The sequence below is a fragment of the Helicoverpa zea genome, chromosome 8 (assembly GCF_022581195.2).
Source record: "Helicoverpa zea isolate HzStark_Cry1AcR chromosome 8, ilHelZeax1.1, whole genome shotgun sequence".
In the NCBI taxonomy this organism is placed as follows: domain Eukaryota; kingdom Metazoa; phylum Arthropoda; class Insecta; order Lepidoptera; family Noctuidae; genus Helicoverpa; species Helicoverpa zea.
In genome coordinates, this window is record NC_061459.1 from 775,326 (window position 1) to 795,907 (window position 20,582).

The window sequence follows — 20,582 nt, forward strand, 5'->3', positions numbered from 1 at the left end:
CATTGGAATAGTTAAGTCGAAGTGTAATCTGGAGTATTTTAATTAAACACTGAGTTCCAATCTGATGGTTAACTTTATTCATTAGGTTTGTCTGTGACAATTTGGCGCGGTGCGAAACTTCGTCGTGTTACACATACTTTCGATCGCTCGCTACCTTTTATTACGTGGTTCAAAACTTTATGAATTCAATATTACCTTTTGAATGGTGTTGTCGCTCTTTTGTTTATTCACTTATTGATTTTTAAATCGCTGTTGACTATTTCTGACTGAAATTGTTTTTTTTTTTTTATTTGTCATTCTGTCTGGATTTCCGATCCATACCTCTGAACTGAGTTGAGTACCTATACTTTAGTACATTAGAGCCTGAGAAAGCAGACAGGCTTTAGAGAAAAGTACATACCATTTATCTGGATGCGGGAAGTAGTTCCTCAGGACGAGTTTGACTGAATTATTCAGATTGTGTATTGTTTAATATTTTTATGTTCAGTTTTTTCATTAATTACAATGCATGTTTAATGAAGCGGTACCTATTTGTTTTATGATGGAAAAATTATTGTATGAACTGAAACAATTTATTTTAATTTGGGTATACTACCGAATTATATCATTCATATTTATAACAACTTAAGTAGTCAAGTATTTGTAATCGCAACAATAATGGTGGATACCTACTATTGAAAAACTAATTGTACTTTGAAGGAATGATTTCTTAGACCGAATGAACATCACGATGATCTAAAACCGCTTAGGTACAAATTATTGCCTAACTTAAATACTAACCGTTGACCTGATATTCAGTTACGCCGAAACACGGTTGAGTTGAACCCTTAATAAGTGTAGCGAACTAAGTTATCAGCTTTCGGCCGGCCATGTTTTGATATAATTTGGCAACACATTACAACTTGTTAGTAGAGCCAAGTGTTATGGGTTCAGACTATACATGAACGAAGATTAAAACTAGGGTAAGCTTCTGGCATAAAGAAATTGAAATATTGAAGAAATTAAAAAGAGACATAGAAAAAAAAATGTACCTATTTGTGAAGGCTTAATTGACTTACAGTTATTAACGTCAAAAACTTAACGTCATTCCCGTAGCTCTATCGTTACCTAAAACTCATACAATTCCAAGCCTAGGTATACCTCCAAAAACAAAAAAAATAACCAAAAGAAATATTCCAGCAACCCTTTTTCATCAATTTCATAAAGCCCCAATTAAGAAGAACAATAAAATTTAAAGAAAATTCTGGTACGTACCTACTTTAAAAAGAGAAATGGCTCATTTTTTGGTTGTACTAAGAAGTGGAGCTCCGTATAAAGGCTTTGGAGTAAATTAATTAGGCGGGGTGGTTAGGGGGGCTCATTAACCCCCCAAAAAACCGACGCAGGCTCTTACGGGTTAAGATAACGTGTGCCTGAGTTCCGTGGGTAGGCAATTAGGTTTGTGTGTAATGTTCCCAACTGATTAAGGGATTTAAGAATTTAAACGTATTTTGGCTTCTTGTAGAGGTAACATGAATAAATGGTATGTCAGGATTACTGAGTGTGTTTGAAGTTGTTTTTACTTCTAATATTTTCACACAGTAATTTTGATGAGAACATGAAAGACGTTGTTGAGATAAAAAATAGTTGCCTGACTCGCTGCTACTTAGTAGTAGGGGAGGCCTAGAAGGGATTTTGGGATTTACTCAAGCGCGGCAGATTAGTATATAGGGAGGTACCTATTACCCCATTTAACACCTCCACCAAGTATAAGCCCTGTATATGTAGCCGCGTGTCTAGAATAAAGGATCAGATTAGTAAAAAAAAAATATCATCTGACATTCTCCAGCGCGTCAGATTAAGATAGGGTAAGTTAGTTATATGCTAAAAAGTGTATATTCCACTAATCTGACAATTTGCGATTGACGATAAGAAGTAGGAAGGTTACAAACTTGTAAAAAAAAAACGTCATCTTGACTTTCTCGAGCGCGGCTAATTTTTTTTTATTTTGAAGGGAATAATTCAACGTTCACGAAAAATATATAATCTGACGATTCCCGTAAGCCGAAGTAAGGAAAATTAATCGATAAAGTTTAAAGCGTGCAGCTACGTGATGCCGGTATTCTCCTCCCATGTTTCTATTCCTCTCTCTCTTTTTTCAATTCAATTCATTTGCAATAACTGTTGGTACATTTTGGGTCTTAAATAATCTACACTAATATTATAAAGCTGAAGAGTTTTTTTGTTTGAACTCGCTAATCTCAGGAAGTCATACATAGTATGCAGATATACTGTTTTTAACGAAGACGATTCATTTTATTGGATACTTTCGTTAAATACGTGTGCCTTCCAGTTGTATTGTTTGTCTATCGTGATACTGAGAAATGCCATTTCGTATACTTCTTGTAATTTATGTCCTCTATAATTACTCTTTATAGTCTTCTTTTTATACAGTCGTGGTGGCCTAGTCATCCGGTTAGACTGGAAGCCGACCCCAACATAGTTGGAAAAAAGGCTAGGCAGATGATGATGAGCCATATTTTTTTATCTATATGTAATAAATTGAATAAAATTAGTTTTTGTAAGATTTACACGTAGATTATTTCCGTCAAGCCATTGTTTTTATAGATTCAATTGTATTGTTTATGTCACATGTATATTTATCAATGTCATTATAATTCAATGTAATTATTATAGAAATGTATGTAATGTATGAGCAGATTGGTACACTCCGCCAATAGCAATTTCATACATATCATTGGATAGGCCTTTTTATCTAGAACCACCTTTATTATGACAGCTTTGTTGAAATGTTTGTCCATTCTGGGATATAGATCAAAAAGTGTGTAAAAGTTAAAACTAAATAATCTATTGATATCTCAAGTTTTAAAGGAATACCAAAGTGCTACAACGTGTATGTCTTGTAAGTACTAAGTACTTGCTGTGCAGACATTGGTGTCCAAGATAAACTTAGACAGTAAATACAAACTTAGAAAAGTTGCATTGGTACTTGCCTGACCTGGAATCGAATTCACATACTTGAGAGTAGGTTGGTTCTTTACCCACTAGGCCACCACGACTTAGATAATGATTATAACAAAATTAAAAAACAACGACATTGGTGTTAATTTTTCAAAGAAAATTAGGTTACAGTATTGACTATTATTAGTTTTAAAAACTTTTCATTGTCAGATTAAGCGAGTCTCTCCAGATAATCGTCAGATTATAAGATGATTACGTTAAGGGTACATAAATGAACCATATATATCTTAATCTGACGCGCTCGAGTATTTCAAAATGGCGATTTTTTTTTGCAATTTCAAATAATGGCCACGAGTTTAGGTCACGTCTAAATCGTCAGATTATTGCATAAGAGACTTCGTTTTGGTTCACTTAACACCCCTTTTGAAAATCTGTCGCGCTCGATAAAGTTATTTTTTTTCCCATTTTTAACCCTTACCTACGACCACCCCCACCATGGAAACAGTCAGATTAATATACGTATGTTTTCAAAATGACGTACGATGTGCATGCTATTAATATCTGACGCGCTCGAGTATGTCCATGCAACTGTTTTTTTTTACATTTTTGAAAGTTTCTAGCCGCTCCACCCACCGATGAAAGTGTGTGTATGTCAGGACAATTTTTTCTTCTTATCATCTAAGCTTCGCAATCTAATAGGTCTCATTGACGCTCGAGTCACTCCCGGTTTAGCACCCTTGCCTCCCCTACTATAGTGATTTTGCATGAGTGAAGCACCAAATACCTATCCTATTAAGAGCGGCAAAGATATTTGAAAACTATTTGAGAGCAAGTCAAGTTTTTTTCCAAACAATTTACTTCTCTTCTACGACCCGTGCAGTTTCAAATATATTGTTATAGTTTCATTAGTTTCTCACTATCTCTTACTATGTACTACATATACGGTACTTCAAATAAGTATTATGTATCTCTATCTAAACAATAAACAAGAAAGCAAAATCAAAACCACTTCCCATACCCCGCCTCCCTTGGGACACATACGCACAATATTAAGGGGCGATAACGAAATCAGTTTTTATTCGTTTCAAACCTTAGATGATTTGATGAAGGCGAAGTGGCGCCATCTTTATTCAATCTTCTACCTTGCTATTGGAGAGCACGTGACTCGAATGTGAACTGTTGGCTAGTTTCGCGGGTCACCTTAAACTGTGGTACAGGAATCTTTTCAGTGGTGGGTTAGAACATTGATTTTTTTTTGTGGTTTGGTATATTTTTTTGTCGCCTTTGAATGAGCGACGGAAAAAACGAGTCTTTTTTTAAACTATAAAAATCTGTCTGAGTTTCTCTTTGTTATCATTTGGACTCCAATTGTTAAGTCTAGTAGAACTATCGTAGCATCACCAATACTATTCAGTCCAGTACATAACAACGTTCGTTTCAGAATTCAAAAACACAAAACATAAAATTGCGCCAAAATCTAGTAAAAACACAATAAACATATTGAATAACAAATTACTAACCTGTGCAAAAATAAATTCCACCATGAATGCATATTTTACCTATTATAAGTATGAATCATTAGTGCATTGTGCCCAAACAACTGTGCAAACTAAATAATTGATATGGCCGATCATGAAATATTCGTTTACAGTATGTTATTAATGTAACAAATATAGCAAAACCAGCTCATACCTATAACAAATATTTTGAATAGAAAGCTCGATGACAAAGGCTTAAGTTATTAAATCTGGCTCAGAAACAAATATCCACATATATAAAATAACTCACATTCTACTACAAAAATAAATACATATTATTATTGACTGCGTAAGGTATCGTCTACACTAATTTGCATTTTGACAACCTCCACCACAAAATTGTGGTCGTGCAATTCAAAATGTGAATACTTCCTTTTAAATAGACAACAACGCTATCTATGCTATCAACTGTAAGACTATCTGATATTATGTAGTCATGGGTGAGAACACAGCCTTATATTACCAGTCTACTTTTCTTACACTTCTGGCAATCAGGGCCGCATTGTAGTCGAAGCAATAAATCATGAATCGCTTCACATATTGTTGTCTAAAACAATAACTTAGCAAATATTATTGAAGTATAAAATGCATGCAAAGGGCTGGTCCTGCAGTGTCTAGTGCATTTGCATGGCGATATGAAGACTTTAGCAGGTCCAGTATTTTTAATTTGTCTCTTATTAAAATAAATAATTGATTAAAATCCTTTTTATATTAGTTAATAATAACACTGTACCAGTTAATAGATGAACTAATAGGACTTAACGATTCTTGCCATATACTCACAAAGATCATTTTATTCCAGTTTTATTGATTCTGGCTTTAAGCCTAAAACCCTACCCGGTGAGGTCTGACTCAGCATCTGCATCCGCTGCATCTTCAGCTTCATCATCCGGAGACGGTTCCTCTGCATCATCCAGTGCCGTCGCCGTCGCCACCACAACGTCTTCTGCCCACATCCCATGCAATTGTGAACAAGTCTACCGGCCCGTATGCGGCACCGATGGCATCACCTACTCGAATGAATGCATCCTCCGCTGTGTGAGCGACCACAACGTTGAGAACAAACGCCCTCCCATCCGAGTCAAGAGCATCGGAGAATGCCCGCACACACCATGCAGATGTCCTCCCGGCGGGTACCCACTGTGCGGCTCCGACGGACACACCTACGGCAACCCATGCCTACTCAACTGTGAGAACAAACGACGTGAGATCATTGGTCTTCCCCCGATAAAAGTTGTTCACCCCGGAGCCTGCAGGATCCCAGTCTGCATCTGTCCCGACGTCATCATCCCAGTCTGCGGCACAGACGGAAGAACCTACAAAAACGTCTGCGAACTTCAATGCGTTAGTCGAATTAACCAAGCCAACGGCAGACCTGCTATTAGAGTGAAGAGGCGAGGAGAATGCGCCGTAGAAAATTGCTCATGCCCGTTGAATGTAGACCCGCTTTGTGCAAGCGACGGCAATACATACAATAATCAATGCGAACTCCAGTGCCAGAACAGAAAGCGCCACCAGCTCGGCAAGCGTCCTCTGACTGTTCAATACAGAGGAAAATGTATCAACTGTCGCTGTCCTAAAGTATACTCTCCGGTTTGCGCCAGCAACGACGTCACTTTCGCCAACACCTGTGCCCTGGACTGCGAGAACAGGAGACGTCGACAACAAAACCTGCCAGCTCTAACGATTGAGAGCCGCGGAGTGTGTCCATGCATTTGTACGCTAGAGTACGATCCTGTGTGTGGTACCGACGAGAGGACTTACGGCAATAGATGCCAGCTGAGGTGCGAGAACAAGAGGCGCACTGACCTGGGCATGCCGCGCATCTCGGTGGCGTACCGCGGGCGTTGCATCTGCGACTGCTCGTACTGCCCGCGGCGATACGCGCCGGTCTGCGGCAGCGACGGCCGCAGCTACTGGAACCGCTGCTGGCTCAACTGCAACCGAGGCTGCAACAGCGACATCGGCAACCGCCTCTACGTGCTGTACGAGGGCCCGTGCTAAGTGCACCTCCAAGACCAACAACTTAGTCAATCTATGTTCTTTTTGGTATTTCTGGCATCACTATGTTGTTGGCTTATGTAATAAAATAATATCGAAATTCAAATTGACCTATTATTATTTGGACCCAAGAATTCCGTCAATAAAACGTTCTAGTAAGTCCTGTCCAAGTTAGAATTAAAAAATAAATGTCATCAATTTTTTTCGGCTTATGTTTAACTGATCACCAGATATAGTAACAAATAGCAGACAAAAATAGTAAATGATCACCAAAATGAAACTCGCATTTTAATGTAAAACTATAACCAAAGTTTTAACACTTTTCTATCCTATTTAAGTGAAATTACTCCAAAATAAATCATGCGTAAGCCAAAAATAGTAAATGATCACCAAAATTAAACCAGATTTTAATGTAAGATTATAACCAAAGTTTTTAAATTCTGCTATCCTATTTAAGCAAAATGAGTCCAAATAAATCATTGTTATCCCAAAAGTAGTAAATGATCATCAAAATTATACTAGCGTTTTAATATAAAATGATAATCAAAGTTTTTACATCTTGCTATCCTGTTTAAGTAAACTGACTCCAAAAAAATAAGTTCGGCCTGATACAATAAATGTAATAAGATTATGGGGACCCTTTTCCTGCACTAGGGTGGAAAATTGTCTATTGCATGCCTCTAACTAAACAGTGCGATAAGAGTGTGTTTTCGAGGGAGTGTATTGAGAAACACATTCTTCTACTTCTTTCTCCTGCCCTGTTCCCAATTTTACTTGGGGTCGGTGCAATATGTCATTTTCTTCCATTTCCCCCTGTCACTCGTCATACTGACACTCACGCATGCATTGCAAGCCGGACACATAACTTAATATGGCATCATAATACTTTATTTGGTAATAAGCCTACATTTTATGGCAATCACAGTGACTTATTTAGGCAAAAATAATACATTAATTTGGTCGTCAAGAGTTGGTGATCATTTACTAAAGGACCATGAGTTAAATTGGGCTCATTGTCCAACAGAGTTATAGCATATGCCGTTGTGAAGGTTTTTGTTTGTACTAAAATTGTTACTTTGGGCACTACCTTCAATTCCATGGCAAAAAAAGATATGCACCTAAATAGGTTTACATATTACGTAGGTATACATTCTGGTTAACAGAAACGAAATGGGTCGAGATGCCATCCCTCAGTATTACTGCTCGTGTCTAACAGGTAGACGGTCAGTAGGAAGTTGTGCTCATATCATTTCAATAATATGGTATCTAGGGTTAGGCAGGCACTCACAATTTAATCCACCGGCAGGATATTTAGACGACATTATTATTGATATTGATTGAAATGTTAACAAAAATAATTTTAACTGTTAGCAGCTGTTTTATTTTTATGTATACATTAAACCTGGAATTTAAACTAGTTAAAGGTGTTCAATAACAAAACCTACACTGCCATAACAGCACTACTTTTTGCAGAATATTAGTTTATTTATGGTCGGAGAAAAATATTTATAGCAAAATAACCCCATGGATTCTTCGCAAAAATGAGTTTAAATCTTTATATTTAGTGCTTTACAAGTATTCAAAGTGGTCTCATCTCTGTTGGTGGGTGAGCCCAAGCTTCATACATTTTTGCCCATGGTCCTTTGGTGGTCGAATACAATTTAAAGTGAAGTCGTGACTAAAATAGCTGGTACTATTACATTTTTAGACTTTATTTTTCTGGTGTTCAGTAGATATTTCTGGTTACAAAACTAAGGGTATCAAAGCATTTTATGGTGGTCATTATATTTGTTCCCATTTTTTTCTGTCAGGACAAGCCAAGTCCATTACGCAGCTTTCTGTAAGTATTCCGTAGCTGTCCTCTCCGGAGGCTGTGTATATCTGTTCTTATGTGTATCTTTTTATTCTAACTGTTATTTGGAACCACGAGAATAAAACGAAAATTGATATAACAAGAAAAATAATCGTGAACAGAATAACGCTTGAGGCGCACAATTTAAAATCTGCTACTCTGACAAAGATTTTGTTGCCAGATAAAATTAATAGAAAGTATTCTTCTATAATTTTATCTTGTTTTACTGTTGGTTGGTTAATTCTACATAATATACAAGATAATATTCTTATTTTTTCAAAATAAGTACAATTTTATTGTGTCATGTTTAACATTTCCTTAGAGTGTAGTAAGAGAAATTTAGGAGAACATATAATACAAGCTACGTTAAGTTAAAGCCATGTAAGCAATAGCAATAAAGTTCTCTGTGTATAATGTATTATGGCGTACATAATGCTATACGAATATTGCAATGGACTAAGAAAATATAGGTAAGTGTAATACAATACAAATTGAACAGTAGAACAGTTGGCCATATTTAATGCTGTATTATTTATCAAGGTATACAGCTAATGTTCCATACATGACGCATCCTTTTATAAAATTCCTTAATTTTCTACATTTGTGTAAAACAGCTGTAGCTACTAAATAACCCGCATTTGTTACCTATACAACCTTCAAATGTTTTCTTAACAATCAAAACTATAAGTTCTTTTTATTATCAACGAAAAATCATAGTGTCTCATATTGTCCACCACTTACTAAGTAGGTACACTTATACCCAAAAGCGTTTCAACACATGGTACATAAATAGCGTCAGTGTCAGTACACTCGAGCACAGTCTAGTACAGGTAGGCACAGAGGTGCTCGAGTTGAGGTACACTCGCCGTCACTAACTAGCCGGGGTCATGCACATAGGTTAAGATCGCACCACGAAATAAAGAAAGATGAGCGGAGATGCTATAATGCAGGTAGGTCAGGCGCCTTCTTCTAGGTCAAATTCGTACTATGGGCATGACCTAAACGATTACGAGGGAATTAACGAAGTGTTCGGGTGCTTTGAGACATGTGTCAAAGATTTTTGGTATTACAAAAAAAAGTCGGGTCCAAAAAAGGCGTGTAACGGCGAAAACAGTAACGTTCTTTATCCTCGAACGACCTCCCATTTTGGCGCGCTACTTTCTTAGGCGATTTTCCACTATAGCACCTCCGCTGGTCATTTTGTTCTCCATGGATCGCACGATAGCCGGGCGACACTTACATGTATAGAGATACGCCACTTAAGTTAATGCTTTGTCTCTAAGGCCTGTATAGTAGAATAATAGTCTATGAATCGATCCCTATTGAGATGTTGAATAAATGTACGTAGATATACTTAAGTATGTACGACGACAAAAAGCACATAAAGAAATACATTTTCAGAAAGCAAATACGGGTAATTTTAATCAGCAATGTAACTTTGCAAATTAATAAGTAAATGCAAAATAAAAATATTTCTCAACTATTCATCATTTATGATACAAAACTTTTGTGGAAAATAAAACAATGGCCGCCGCGGCGACTCAGTGAAAGCCGTGGAAAAAATCCGCGGAAAAGCTCAATTCTAGAGTCATAGTACAATTTATTTACAGTAAAACTGTCAATTTATAAAATAGTGAGTAAATTTTTTTTAATAATGTCTGGACACATTTTCCCACACGGTCGGTTAGCCCCATGGTAAGTTATTAATTAACTTGTGTTATGGGTGCTAACACAACTGATAAACTACATATAGCTACATATATACATGTTGATAAATACATTTTGTAACACCCAGACTACGGCCAACAAACATGCTCATCACACACATGTCGACCGAACCGGGAATCGCACCCGGGAACTCAGGTTCGGCAGTCCGGCATGGTGACCATTGCGCCATCGAGGTCGTCAATAATAATATATAACAAATAATATTAACCTCTGGAAATTAGTCAATACATTTATGATTGAAAATGCGCTCAATTCTCGTTGTTTATTGTTTTTCCTCTAAATATTCATAGGTTGTAAAAAATTGAAATTCAATGTCTTCTTTAAGATAAAATAAAACTTAATGACACATTTCTATCAGTACACATAAACAAGTAACGTCATTTAGAAATAATCGCTAATACAACATAAATAAAGCACTTCTTAGCAGTCGGGTAAAAATGGTTTACATTTTACCTACGTGCTTGGCACATTCGAAGTGTTGATCGTATTTGTCTCGCTGTTTATCCCGATACTACCGGACTGCATTGTGCACGGCCGGGTCGCGGGGGATTTGTCCCGGACGCTCCCGGACGCCCCCGGACAACTATATCATCTGGCGCCGGCTCTGCTAAATATTACATAATAATAACACTTCTATAAAATGTTACATGACTGTCTTGTTTATTAAAACAATCATGTAATTTTGCAAGAAATGTCATCTCAATTAATAAGTCGTGGTGGCCTAGTGGGTAAAGAACCACCCTCACACTTATGAGGGCATGGGTTCGATTCCAGATCAGGCAAATACCAATGCAACTTTTCTAATTTAGTATGTACTTTCTAAGTATATCTTAGACACCAATGACTGTGTTTCGGATGGCACGTTAAACTGTAGGTCCCGGCTGTCATTGAACATCCTTGGCAGTCGTTACGGGTAGTCAGAAGCCAGTAAGTCCGACACCAGTTTAACCAAAGGGTTGCCCGGGTAACTGGGTTGAGGAGGTCGGATAGGCAGTCGCTCCTTGTAAAACACTGGAAGCCGACCCCAACATAGTTGGGAAAAAGGCTCGGATGATGATGTCAGCTATATCAATAGTGGTGATTATATTTTGTTAGCGTTATTCGGGTTAACTGCAGTTCACAATAACCGAACCATCGGTTGTTATTTCGATTAGGGATTGAAATTAGACATAGCTTATGTCTGAATTCTATCTCTAATCGCAGAACAACGTGTAGGTAGATAAGATATTAAAATCCCGATTAAATAACGATGTGTTCCAGCCATATTAAGTTGCTATTAAATTAAATTTTCATACTCTTCATTTCAACATTTCAACCTGAATTTTTATACCGGTATATCTCAAACTTATATCTAATTCTATTCTACATGAATAAAGTAAATATGTACTTATCGATGTATTTTTCTTTGATCGTTTTAAATATCTAAGTTAGAAACACCTACAAGTAAAAACGAAAAAACCCTACATCTCTGCTGATCCTTTGGTAAGATAGTGCAGACTGCACCGGATAGAACTGGATAGCACCGGGTGCGGTCCGGACGCGGGGCTCATCTGCCGCAGCGAACTAAATTGTTAACTCGCAGCCTTTTAAAACATCCCAACTTTTGCCCGACGGGAGCGTGCCGCTATGTGGATAACGTGACCAAGCTTTTTCGGGATATTTTTGTACAGGGTAAAAAAATAAATAAATAACAATATTCGACTACCAAGTAAATACGTAGTGAATTTGTCTTATAAACAGCCAATTCAATGAAGATTTGGTTTATTGAAAAAAAAAATTAAGCATTTCACAGTAACTATACATATTTTGCTATTTTGAGTACCTATTCCTGGTATCGAGTTTATAGTGGGCAATAAATAATACAGATTAAATTCTTAGCATGAATACCTTTTCAATGCATTAAATAAAGGCGAAGTTTCAATGCATCTGAGTACTTTTCCACTTATGGTTTGCGAATAATATAGGCAAATACTATAAATCATCTGTCAATTGTTTATTTATAAAACCAACACATTTGATCGCATTGCTTTCTGAATGCTATTGTAAGCTTTAATATTTTCATATGCACATAATGCACTCTGCGTAATTTTCAATTTTAATGCTGAATAAATATTTTTGAACACTCAGTAGGTAATGCAAATATTTTGATTTCAGTACCGTGGCACTGATTAATACTCAACATATTTTTTATTATATTCATCGTTAACGATGTCAATTATGTGACATTAATGTCAATTTATCAAAGTCTTTTTTTTAAACACACACATTGTCCTCATGAACATAAAAATTTACTATTCATACGAAATAAAATCTGTCCACCTAATGACACAACCCATGGTCACCGTAACGAAAAACTTGTAACAAAGTTACAGCAACCGAAGTACGAACTATGTATCTAATTAATAAGGAATGCGGACTCTTAAGTGAATTGTTGATTCATTTGCCTGAACCCGTTCTTTGAGCTTCACATGCAATCTGCAACTATGTGGGAATTCTACTGTTGTGGAAACTAGCATTTCTTCAATACTGAAAAACTAGATGAATGAAACACGGGAAGAAAAAATTAATTTATGTATGTTCGTTGGTGGTGAAATAGCTTGTTCAACCTGTAGTAGATGAAAACATTTAATTTGGTTATGGTATTATTTTTAACCGATTCTCAAAAAGGAGGACGTTCTCAACTGTCCGAATATTTTATTAAGTAATGCACTTGATTGAACTAGGTACGCGACATGCACAGTATAGACGACATAAACAATACTTTTTATGTTTGTAAAACCTATATCGGGTGTGTCGTTCACAATCACATTAAATGGAATGTGATAATATACTGGTTAATATATGTCGATTAACACAAGGAAAAAAGAAAAATACGTAAAAATAAAAAAGTGATTTTTTCAAACAAAGTAAATAGAATAAAAATGTGCGAAAATAAGAACACCATATAAATGCCAGTCATTACAACAAACAACTGAAATTCTCCCTTGAAAACTGACAGCTGTCAACGAATCAAAACATTCGATACTCCTAACTTTATCTCTGCTTAACACATGATGTTGTAAATTATAAAAACGAAAAATGACTCCTGTGGTTAAACCACCGAATGGATTAGGTTATTTTTTTTACAATTCGCCATACAATATCATAAAGTATATGTGATAGGATTTAATATGACTATGAACGACACACCCTGTATATACGTAGTAACTATTATTGTAATCTGTGGTAAAACACAAAAGCTGACTTTAGTACCCAGACTTTATAATTCTTCACACACTACCAAACTAAACATAACTCCAAAGAAAATACCCGAGCAAGATTACGTGCGGACAAAAGCCGTGTTATAAGTAATAATTGTAAAGCTATTTATTTCGCAGATTACATATAATTGAAGTGTATTGTGCCCCCAACAAAGGGCGACCTACTTTCAAACTTGTACACTGGGTAATCGTTTTATTTCTGAACTTAACACTTGGCGAAGTGCGAACAATGAACGCGCCCTTTTCAGACCTTAAAAGAATACGTTCCTCAGTTATTATCTGTGAAAAAAGTTTGGGAACTCCGGGAGATGACATGGGTATACCGATATAGGTATAATATAACGAAATGGTGTGGTTTAACTTGTTTGGTGTTTACACGAGGATTAATATTTCCGAGCTCAATATTTTGTTCATTATTTACATGCAATGGGATTTAAGTAGTATTCTAGTATTTTGGGGACTATAGGTAGACTCCTACAAAGTAATTTTGCATTGCGAAAAAACACTTAATAGTTAAGACACAATTTTAATTCCGAAGGCACCGCTAGCAATAACCAATAACTTATACTGAAAAACAGAATTTCTTAATAACGAGCAATTCTTTTAATCACTTCGTAGTCTTTATAACTGTCCTGCTGTGTACATTTTTCGTGAACTTGTCCGGGACGGTGTCGACCCGAGAGTCGGTCCTAAAACGTATCACAGGACCGAGACTCGCCCCGGGACGTGTTTAGAGAGCTTTAAAACTTAGAAAATCACCCTTTTTGAATTTGTGCTAACGTATTCTGCTGCCGGCTATAGAGACGAAGCGTCCCGGTTGTACTTTAAAATATACTTTGATTTTCACAACTCGGGCTTAGAGAATTGTACGACAATGTTCTGTATTTGTAGTCGTATATCAACCAAAACAGAAAGGAAAATACTATACATGGAAAATACTATGGAGTATATTTTTGTATTCGCCTGGTCTAAAAATATGTTACAGGAATGATTTTAACTACAGGTAGCTACAAAATAATAAAATGCAACCCAAGATTCGAACAACGGAGGTTGAGCGAACTTGAGGACTTGATGAACAACGCAGTATTCCACGATAAGGCACGTACTGGAACGAAGAATATTAACAATGAACTTTACGGACGTCTAAATATAGCGCAATATTTATTTTTATATTTGAAATTAAAATGGTTTAGATATTTGAACTTTCAGATCTAAGATTGCTAGACATTCAACACATATGTAGGTACTTATCTAAATGGATCCAAGTATTTTGATGACTAGGTAGGAACTCAAAACTTTTCACATAAAAACTTATTCTTTCCATAATTTTCTTTTCATAAATTCTAGTGTCTGCAACAAGAGGACGCAATCATTAACTCCGAATAATGTAAAGCAGAGAGGAAAGTTGTTAAACGCCTGCACAAACACAATAGCAACAAGTTTCACCCCGGCGCTCCGTCACCAATTGTTAGCAGGCGTCCGTCTCGTGCCATTGCATAACTTAATGCACCCCATAAAGTTCTCCCATTTCACGGCCATTTGTTTTTACTACTTTCACAATAATTATGCCTGACTTTTTAAATGATCGTCTCAAGTATTGTTCCTCGTTCCGAACTATAGGTCGAAAATATGAGATAAGAAAATGAAATTTAACTTTACGCTAATAAAACAACTAAATGTTGTTTTGATTTCGTGATCTTATTAATATTTCGGAAAAGTTTATGTATAAGATGAGTTCAATGTTGTTTATAGCTTTATGGATTGTTGTTGTGACTGTTTGTAACATTAATGGTGATGAGGAGACGCCTATCGGGTCCACGAAGGAGTTGGACTACACGATTTTGGCGGGAGAAGCAGAGACTCACAAGGGTGACATTTTAAACTTTCTGAATGAGTCGCGTGTGAGGGAACAATACAAAACATTATACAACAACCTGTTATCGAAGCTGATGGGTAAGTCAGCGATGTTATTGATTGCCTATACCACACGACACGGTTATTTAAGAGTCCAAGAAACAAATTAAAAGTTACGAACCCTCGTTCAATCAAACAATCGCTCACGGTACCATGATGTTTAATTTAACTTTATAGCATTCGTAAGACGTTATGTTTTTTGAGACTTTCTTATCTGTTTGTTAACGATAGCCGCCGCGATATTGGATTTCAAAATAACTTGATCTTTCAAAGGCCTTTTGTTTTATTTTATAGCATTGAATCGATGCGAGGTCAAATAACTTTATTACCAGCAAACAAAAGGAATTGAATTGTCTTTCATGTCATAAGCCGTCGTTGGCAGACTTATTTGATCCTCAATCTCCTCGATGTGGAATGCTAAATGCTTATGTAAAATAGGTCATCTTTACAAACTTAGGACCCATAATTTTGGCAGAGTTAGGTTACACTTCGTTTACTGCGAGAAACAATGGCGTGACTTTGGCTTAGTTCGCCAAAACTTTCGAATTATTCCAATTAAGTAATTAAAATTCTCATGATTTATAAGCAGGCACCTATAACTTTGCTATTAGCAAACTCCATTTTAGTAAAATTCAAGTTCTTTCAAAGGACCCAGAATATACGTTCTATAATTACCTATAGCAGAGACACAGATACACATAGGCCATGAAATAATTGATTGGCTGTTGAAAGAATATTTCAATCTAATATCTAGACACACGGCAGTGTGTCCGCCAAGTTCGAGCAAAAAAAGCGACACACCGGCCGTGGGTTATATTACACGAACCATTTCGGGCCAAATTCGACCCCCCTGTAACTCAAAATCTATTTTATTTACTCACTTATCTAAAATACAAAATTTCATTAATATACCTATTGTAGGTCTTGAGATATTGACGTCAGAAAATCGCTATTTTTACTATACACTCACTGACTGACTGATTCACTGACTCACTCATCAAAAACCTAGACCACTTCCAATGGTCGTATTGACTTGAAATTTGGCATGGAGGTAGGTCTTTATGTCAAGGTAAAGGGAAAAATCTGAAAATGGCCAAGTGTGAGTCGGTTTCAAAATAATGAAGGTGTTTTATACCCGGTGTAAATTTATACCCCTAAGGAACTAAAACGAACTAAATTTATCTATATTTATATAATATATCTTCGAATGGTTTGTATTTAGTTTAGTTAGAAGTAAAATAGTGTAGTTAGAAGTAAAATAAAAATCTGAAAACGGCCAAGTGTGAATCACTTTCGAAAATAACGAATGTGTAACTTTGATCCACGAACATAATATATGATAACATGTCATGTCAGTCAGTTGGTAAATCTAGTCCATTTAGTCAATCTAGTTCATTTCTTTGTAAGAAACATAGTGCATATTAAAAAATCTAAAAGATAGTATAAATGAGACATTCCTTTAACTAACTTCATCATAAGAAAAAAATAAAATAAACAACCTTACAAAAATAAATGAAATCCCACCCAAAACAAAAATGTGAAAGACTGCCAAGTTCGATAATATGGGAATGCTTCGCCTATAAAAGAAGTGAGATCTGAATAAGTACCAAGTTCCATACACATACCTCAGTTAAAAATAGTTACTTTTTAATGATGTTACTTGGCAAGTTTTAATAGAAAATTAAATACTTGATTCATTGCGTTTAGTAGGTTTATAACAAGGTGTATGAAAACTTTCCAAGTAACATCATTAAAAAGTAACTATTTTTAACTGAGGTATGTGTATGGAACTTGGTACTTATTCAGATCTCACTTCTTTTATAGGCGAAGCATTCCCATATTATCGAACTTGGCAGTCTTTCACATTTTTGTTTTGGGTTATTATTTAATACATCATCAGAATATAATTGTAAGGTGAAGATATTCCTGTGGACCTGAAAACAGTTCCTTTGTTTCAGATGGCATGAGCTCAACACCAGCACGAAGATGTAACGTATCTCTTATTTTCATTTGAGATAAGATTTTATTCCTTTACAAAGTTATGAAATTTGCCAGTCATGCTAGGGGTAACGGATTTTCCGGGCAATTTTGAAGGTCAGACAAGCAGTTGCTTACACAAGCAAGCAGCTGGCACACTGGCCACTTGTACTCAGCTGTACTCGGTTTGACTGAAAGCCAACTCCAACATAGTTGTTAAGAGGCAAGATCCTCAATCAGGATTCTAGAACAGAATAACGACCAAAAACTATCCAGTTTTCCAACATTGAAAACTCTGCTATAAATAAGGCAGCCCTGATACATGATTTGTTTCCCCTTAGCTGATCCATCACCAGAGAGCATATTAGCAACCTCGACTCGGCGCATCGTGTCAGGTCGGAACACCTCGATCGCGGCTGTGCCCTGGCAGGTCTCCCTGAGGGAGAAGACCTACCCCATCTGCGGGGGCTCCGTCGTCACTGATGTGTGGCTACTGACTGCCGCTCACTGTCTTTTGAGGTAGGTCTAAAAACAAGTGACTACGATTTTGAAATGTGGTGGGTGGTGGCAGAATACGTTTTGTGAACCTCATCATCATCATCATCTCAGCCATAGGACGTCCACTGCTGAACATAGGCCTCCCCCTTAGATCTCCACAGATACCTGTTGGAGGCGACCTGCATCCAGCTTCTTCCGGCGACCTTTGTGCACCTGATTCGTATCAATCAAAATCTGCCACTTCAGTCGATTCGACCAAACCAACCAAAGCAGTGATTCGAGGATCTCTCTAATCGATTTTGCCTAGATTAAATCGAATAGACTCAGTAATTAACAATACCTACTGTGATGTGCCAATACAATAATACTTCCTCTATTTTTGCGGAACCTGTAATGAAATTCCATGACGGAAATTAACAAAACAAAATTGCGAGAGATTTTAAACTTGGAAAACAGAATCAATGGAGCATCAAGCACACACCTAAAACTCAACTAAATACACAAGTGGGAATAAAAGGCAAAAACAATAAACAGTCAACAAAAACCAGCGAACTAGGAGCTCGCGAACTCGAAATAAATTCCAGCGGCTGTGGCGCGCACTTTTTACGGCCCGCCCCTGGCGAATTGCGTTCCTTTCGCCAATTTCAATTTATACCCTAGCGAGGCTGAGTTTTTTCCGATGCAAAATAGCAATCGCCAGAGGCCATGGAACAAAGCCGCTACAGTTTGTTACGTAGGTAGTAGGTCTCCGGGGACTTTACGATTGCTCTGGAGAAATTTATTGTCACCCACTTGGAAAGCGATACGTTGCTGCGAAAATGTTGGGACGCTCCCAGCTTATAGACTTCGTATTAGGATGGAGATGTCTGCCTTTTGTTATCTTGTGTGATTGTATTGGTGGTTGTTAACTTATTGGATGGTGAGACATTGTTTAAAATATAGAAAGCCTACCTAATGTTATTTATATAAAAAGATCTATCTAGGGTAATAAAATGTTGTAGGTACTCTCCCAATCCAATAACATTATCAAAATTCTTTTCTTAGTCGCTTTCATTGATAAAAACAGAAGAAAAAGGCATCTTATACAGATTTAGTTCAATATTTTAGTCGTTTCACAATAAGTCGTCGCGCCTAATTAGAAATTAAACCGGCACGTGAACGGTTTCAATTACGTTTTTATTGAAGGTCGACTTTTTTACGACTAACAGATGCTTTTGCAACTGTTTGTTCTCTTTCGACGTTTCTTGCGATAAATATTATATTATTATTTGCATTGTTATGGCCAGTGACCTCATAGCTAGATCACGTTTTGTTCAACTTGTGCCTACACAGAAATGTATTATCTGACTTTCGCTGAGTTTTTGAATGGATAAATACATTATTTCCTTGAAAAAATGACGCAGTCTTTTCAGTGTCTTTTTTATAGTAATTATTACGTATGTATCATAACTTTGTAAAAATACCACAGTCTCTATGCAACGCGATTAATCTTATGTAGTTTTTGAGGATAGGTGGTAGATATTATTGAACCATATTATCCAAAAACTTAATCCTTACTTAAATCTCAATCTTAACTTTAAAATACATCAATTTACATCCTAAACCAGAGCTCGAGCAAGCGAGCTGAGCGTCCGCCTAGGCTCCTCTTGGAAGACCCACGGCGGCGAGATGTATGACGTCAAGGAATGTTACGTGCACCCCCGGTACGTCAGCAAGACGAAGACTAACGATGTCGGCCTGGTTCGCCTGTACTCGCCGCTCAGATTCTCTGCTAGAGTGCTGCCTATCAGACTGGTGGCCAAGGAGGCCAGGCTGCCGGCCAATGAGCCCGCTATTGTCAGTGGATGGGGGAAATTGAAGGTATACTTATCTACTTAAATGATACATTAGGTCATGCACATTTTCCTAAAAGGAATTCTGAATACTGCTTACATCTACTGTTGCGGTATTTGATGAAGATGAGAGAACAGTAAGGGTGCCTCTGAAATAACAGCAGTTTGGAGAGCAATAAGTCAGCAAAGGTTTTGTCCTTATTGGTCATACACTCATACCAGTCTTTTTATTATACAAGTTGATTTTCCACTCGTAATGGCTTATGTTAAAAAAACTAAAAATAAACTTTTTGTTATTTTTTAACCTTTAGGAAGGTGGTCCGAGCGCCACATACCTGCAGTCTTCTACCATCAGAACTATTGCCATGAAGCTGTGCCGTCGCTCCGGACTCGACAGGAAGGCTATTGACCCCTCCTCCATGTTCTGTGCTGGATCCTTCAGCCAGGCCTCGCCTGATGCTTGTCAGGTAATAACTTTACAGCTGTATAGTGGTTCCTGAACATGAAACTAGAAGACGCGGTACTTCAAGTCTCACCTTTAACTACAACACTAGTTTTTAGAACAGTTACCCCAGAATTTGCATTGTGGAGAGAAAAACTGACTATTCTCCGAATCGCACTTTTTGAGGTCAAAATTAGTCTTCACCTGGATACGTGTACGATAAATGTGTACGATAAGTTATAAGTTAGAAGAATATGGGAAAAATCTTCAAAATCGATATTACCAATTTCTTTTTCTTTCATGTTGATTGCAAGACCATCCAACCGCATCTAACCTTATCAATTTCAGGGTGACAGTGGAGGCCCCATCGTGTACGAGGGGGTCCTAATCGGCGTGGTCTCCTGGGGTCTGGGGTGTGCCCGGGGAAACTTCCCCGGGGTGTACACTCGCCTCTCCTACCCTCTGATATACGATTGGGTGCACAGCCATATAACTAAGCAAACTGAAAACAATACTGCGCTATGAATTAAATGGTTATCGGCAAAACTGTGTTTTTTTTTTTTATTTTGTTCATATCCC

At 37.0% G+C, this 20,582-nt stretch overlaps 2 protein-coding genes across 2 annotated transcripts; both read left to right on the plus strand.

The window, feature by feature from the left end:
- Nucleotides 1-4,935: 4,935 nt before the first annotated feature.
- On the plus strand, nt 4,936-6,503 carry LOC124632596 (serine protease inhibitor dipetalogastin-like). The gene is made up of 3 exons (XM_047167490.1): nt 4,936-4,939; nt 5,097-5,150; nt 5,302-6,503. Exons 1-3 carry the CDS (start codon nt 4,936-4,938, stop codon nt 6,501-6,503), a joined length of 1,260 nt encoding a protein of 419 aa, XP_047023446.1.
- An 8,567-nt stretch (nt 6,504-15,070) lies between these two features.
- LOC124632514 (trypsin beta-like) lies at nt 15,071-20,549 on the plus strand. The gene is made up of 6 exons (XM_047167373.1): nt 15,071-15,293; nt 17,213-17,242; nt 17,573-17,750; nt 19,337-19,589; nt 19,873-20,028; nt 20,352-20,549. The coding sequence occupies exons 1-6, from the start codon at nt 15,071-15,073 to the stop codon at nt 20,526-20,528; spliced, it is 1,017 nt and encodes a 338-aa protein (XP_047023329.1). The 3' UTR covers nt 20,529-20,549.
- Nucleotides 20,550-20,582: the final 33 nt, after the last annotated feature.

Bases quoted from the DNA above. Each gene is read 5' to 3' on its own strand.
- LOC124632514 (XM_047167373.1), top strand. From the start codon at position 15,071: ATGAGTTCAATGTTGTTTATAGCTTTATGGATTGTTGTTGTGACTGTT. The intron at 17,751-19,336 runs GTAGGTCTAAAA...ATCCTAAACCAG, and splicing joins GCCGCTCACTGTCTTTTGAG to AGCTCGAGCAAGCGAGCTGA. The intron at 19,590-19,872 runs GTATACTTATCT...TTTAACCTTTAG, and splicing joins GTGGATGGGGGAAATTGAAG to GAAGGTGGTCCGAGCGCCAC.
- LOC124632596 (XM_047167490.1), top strand. The intron at 5,151-5,301 runs GTCCAGTATTTT...ATTTTATTCCAG, and splicing joins CGATATGAAGACTTTAGCAG to TTTTATTGATTCTGGCTTTA.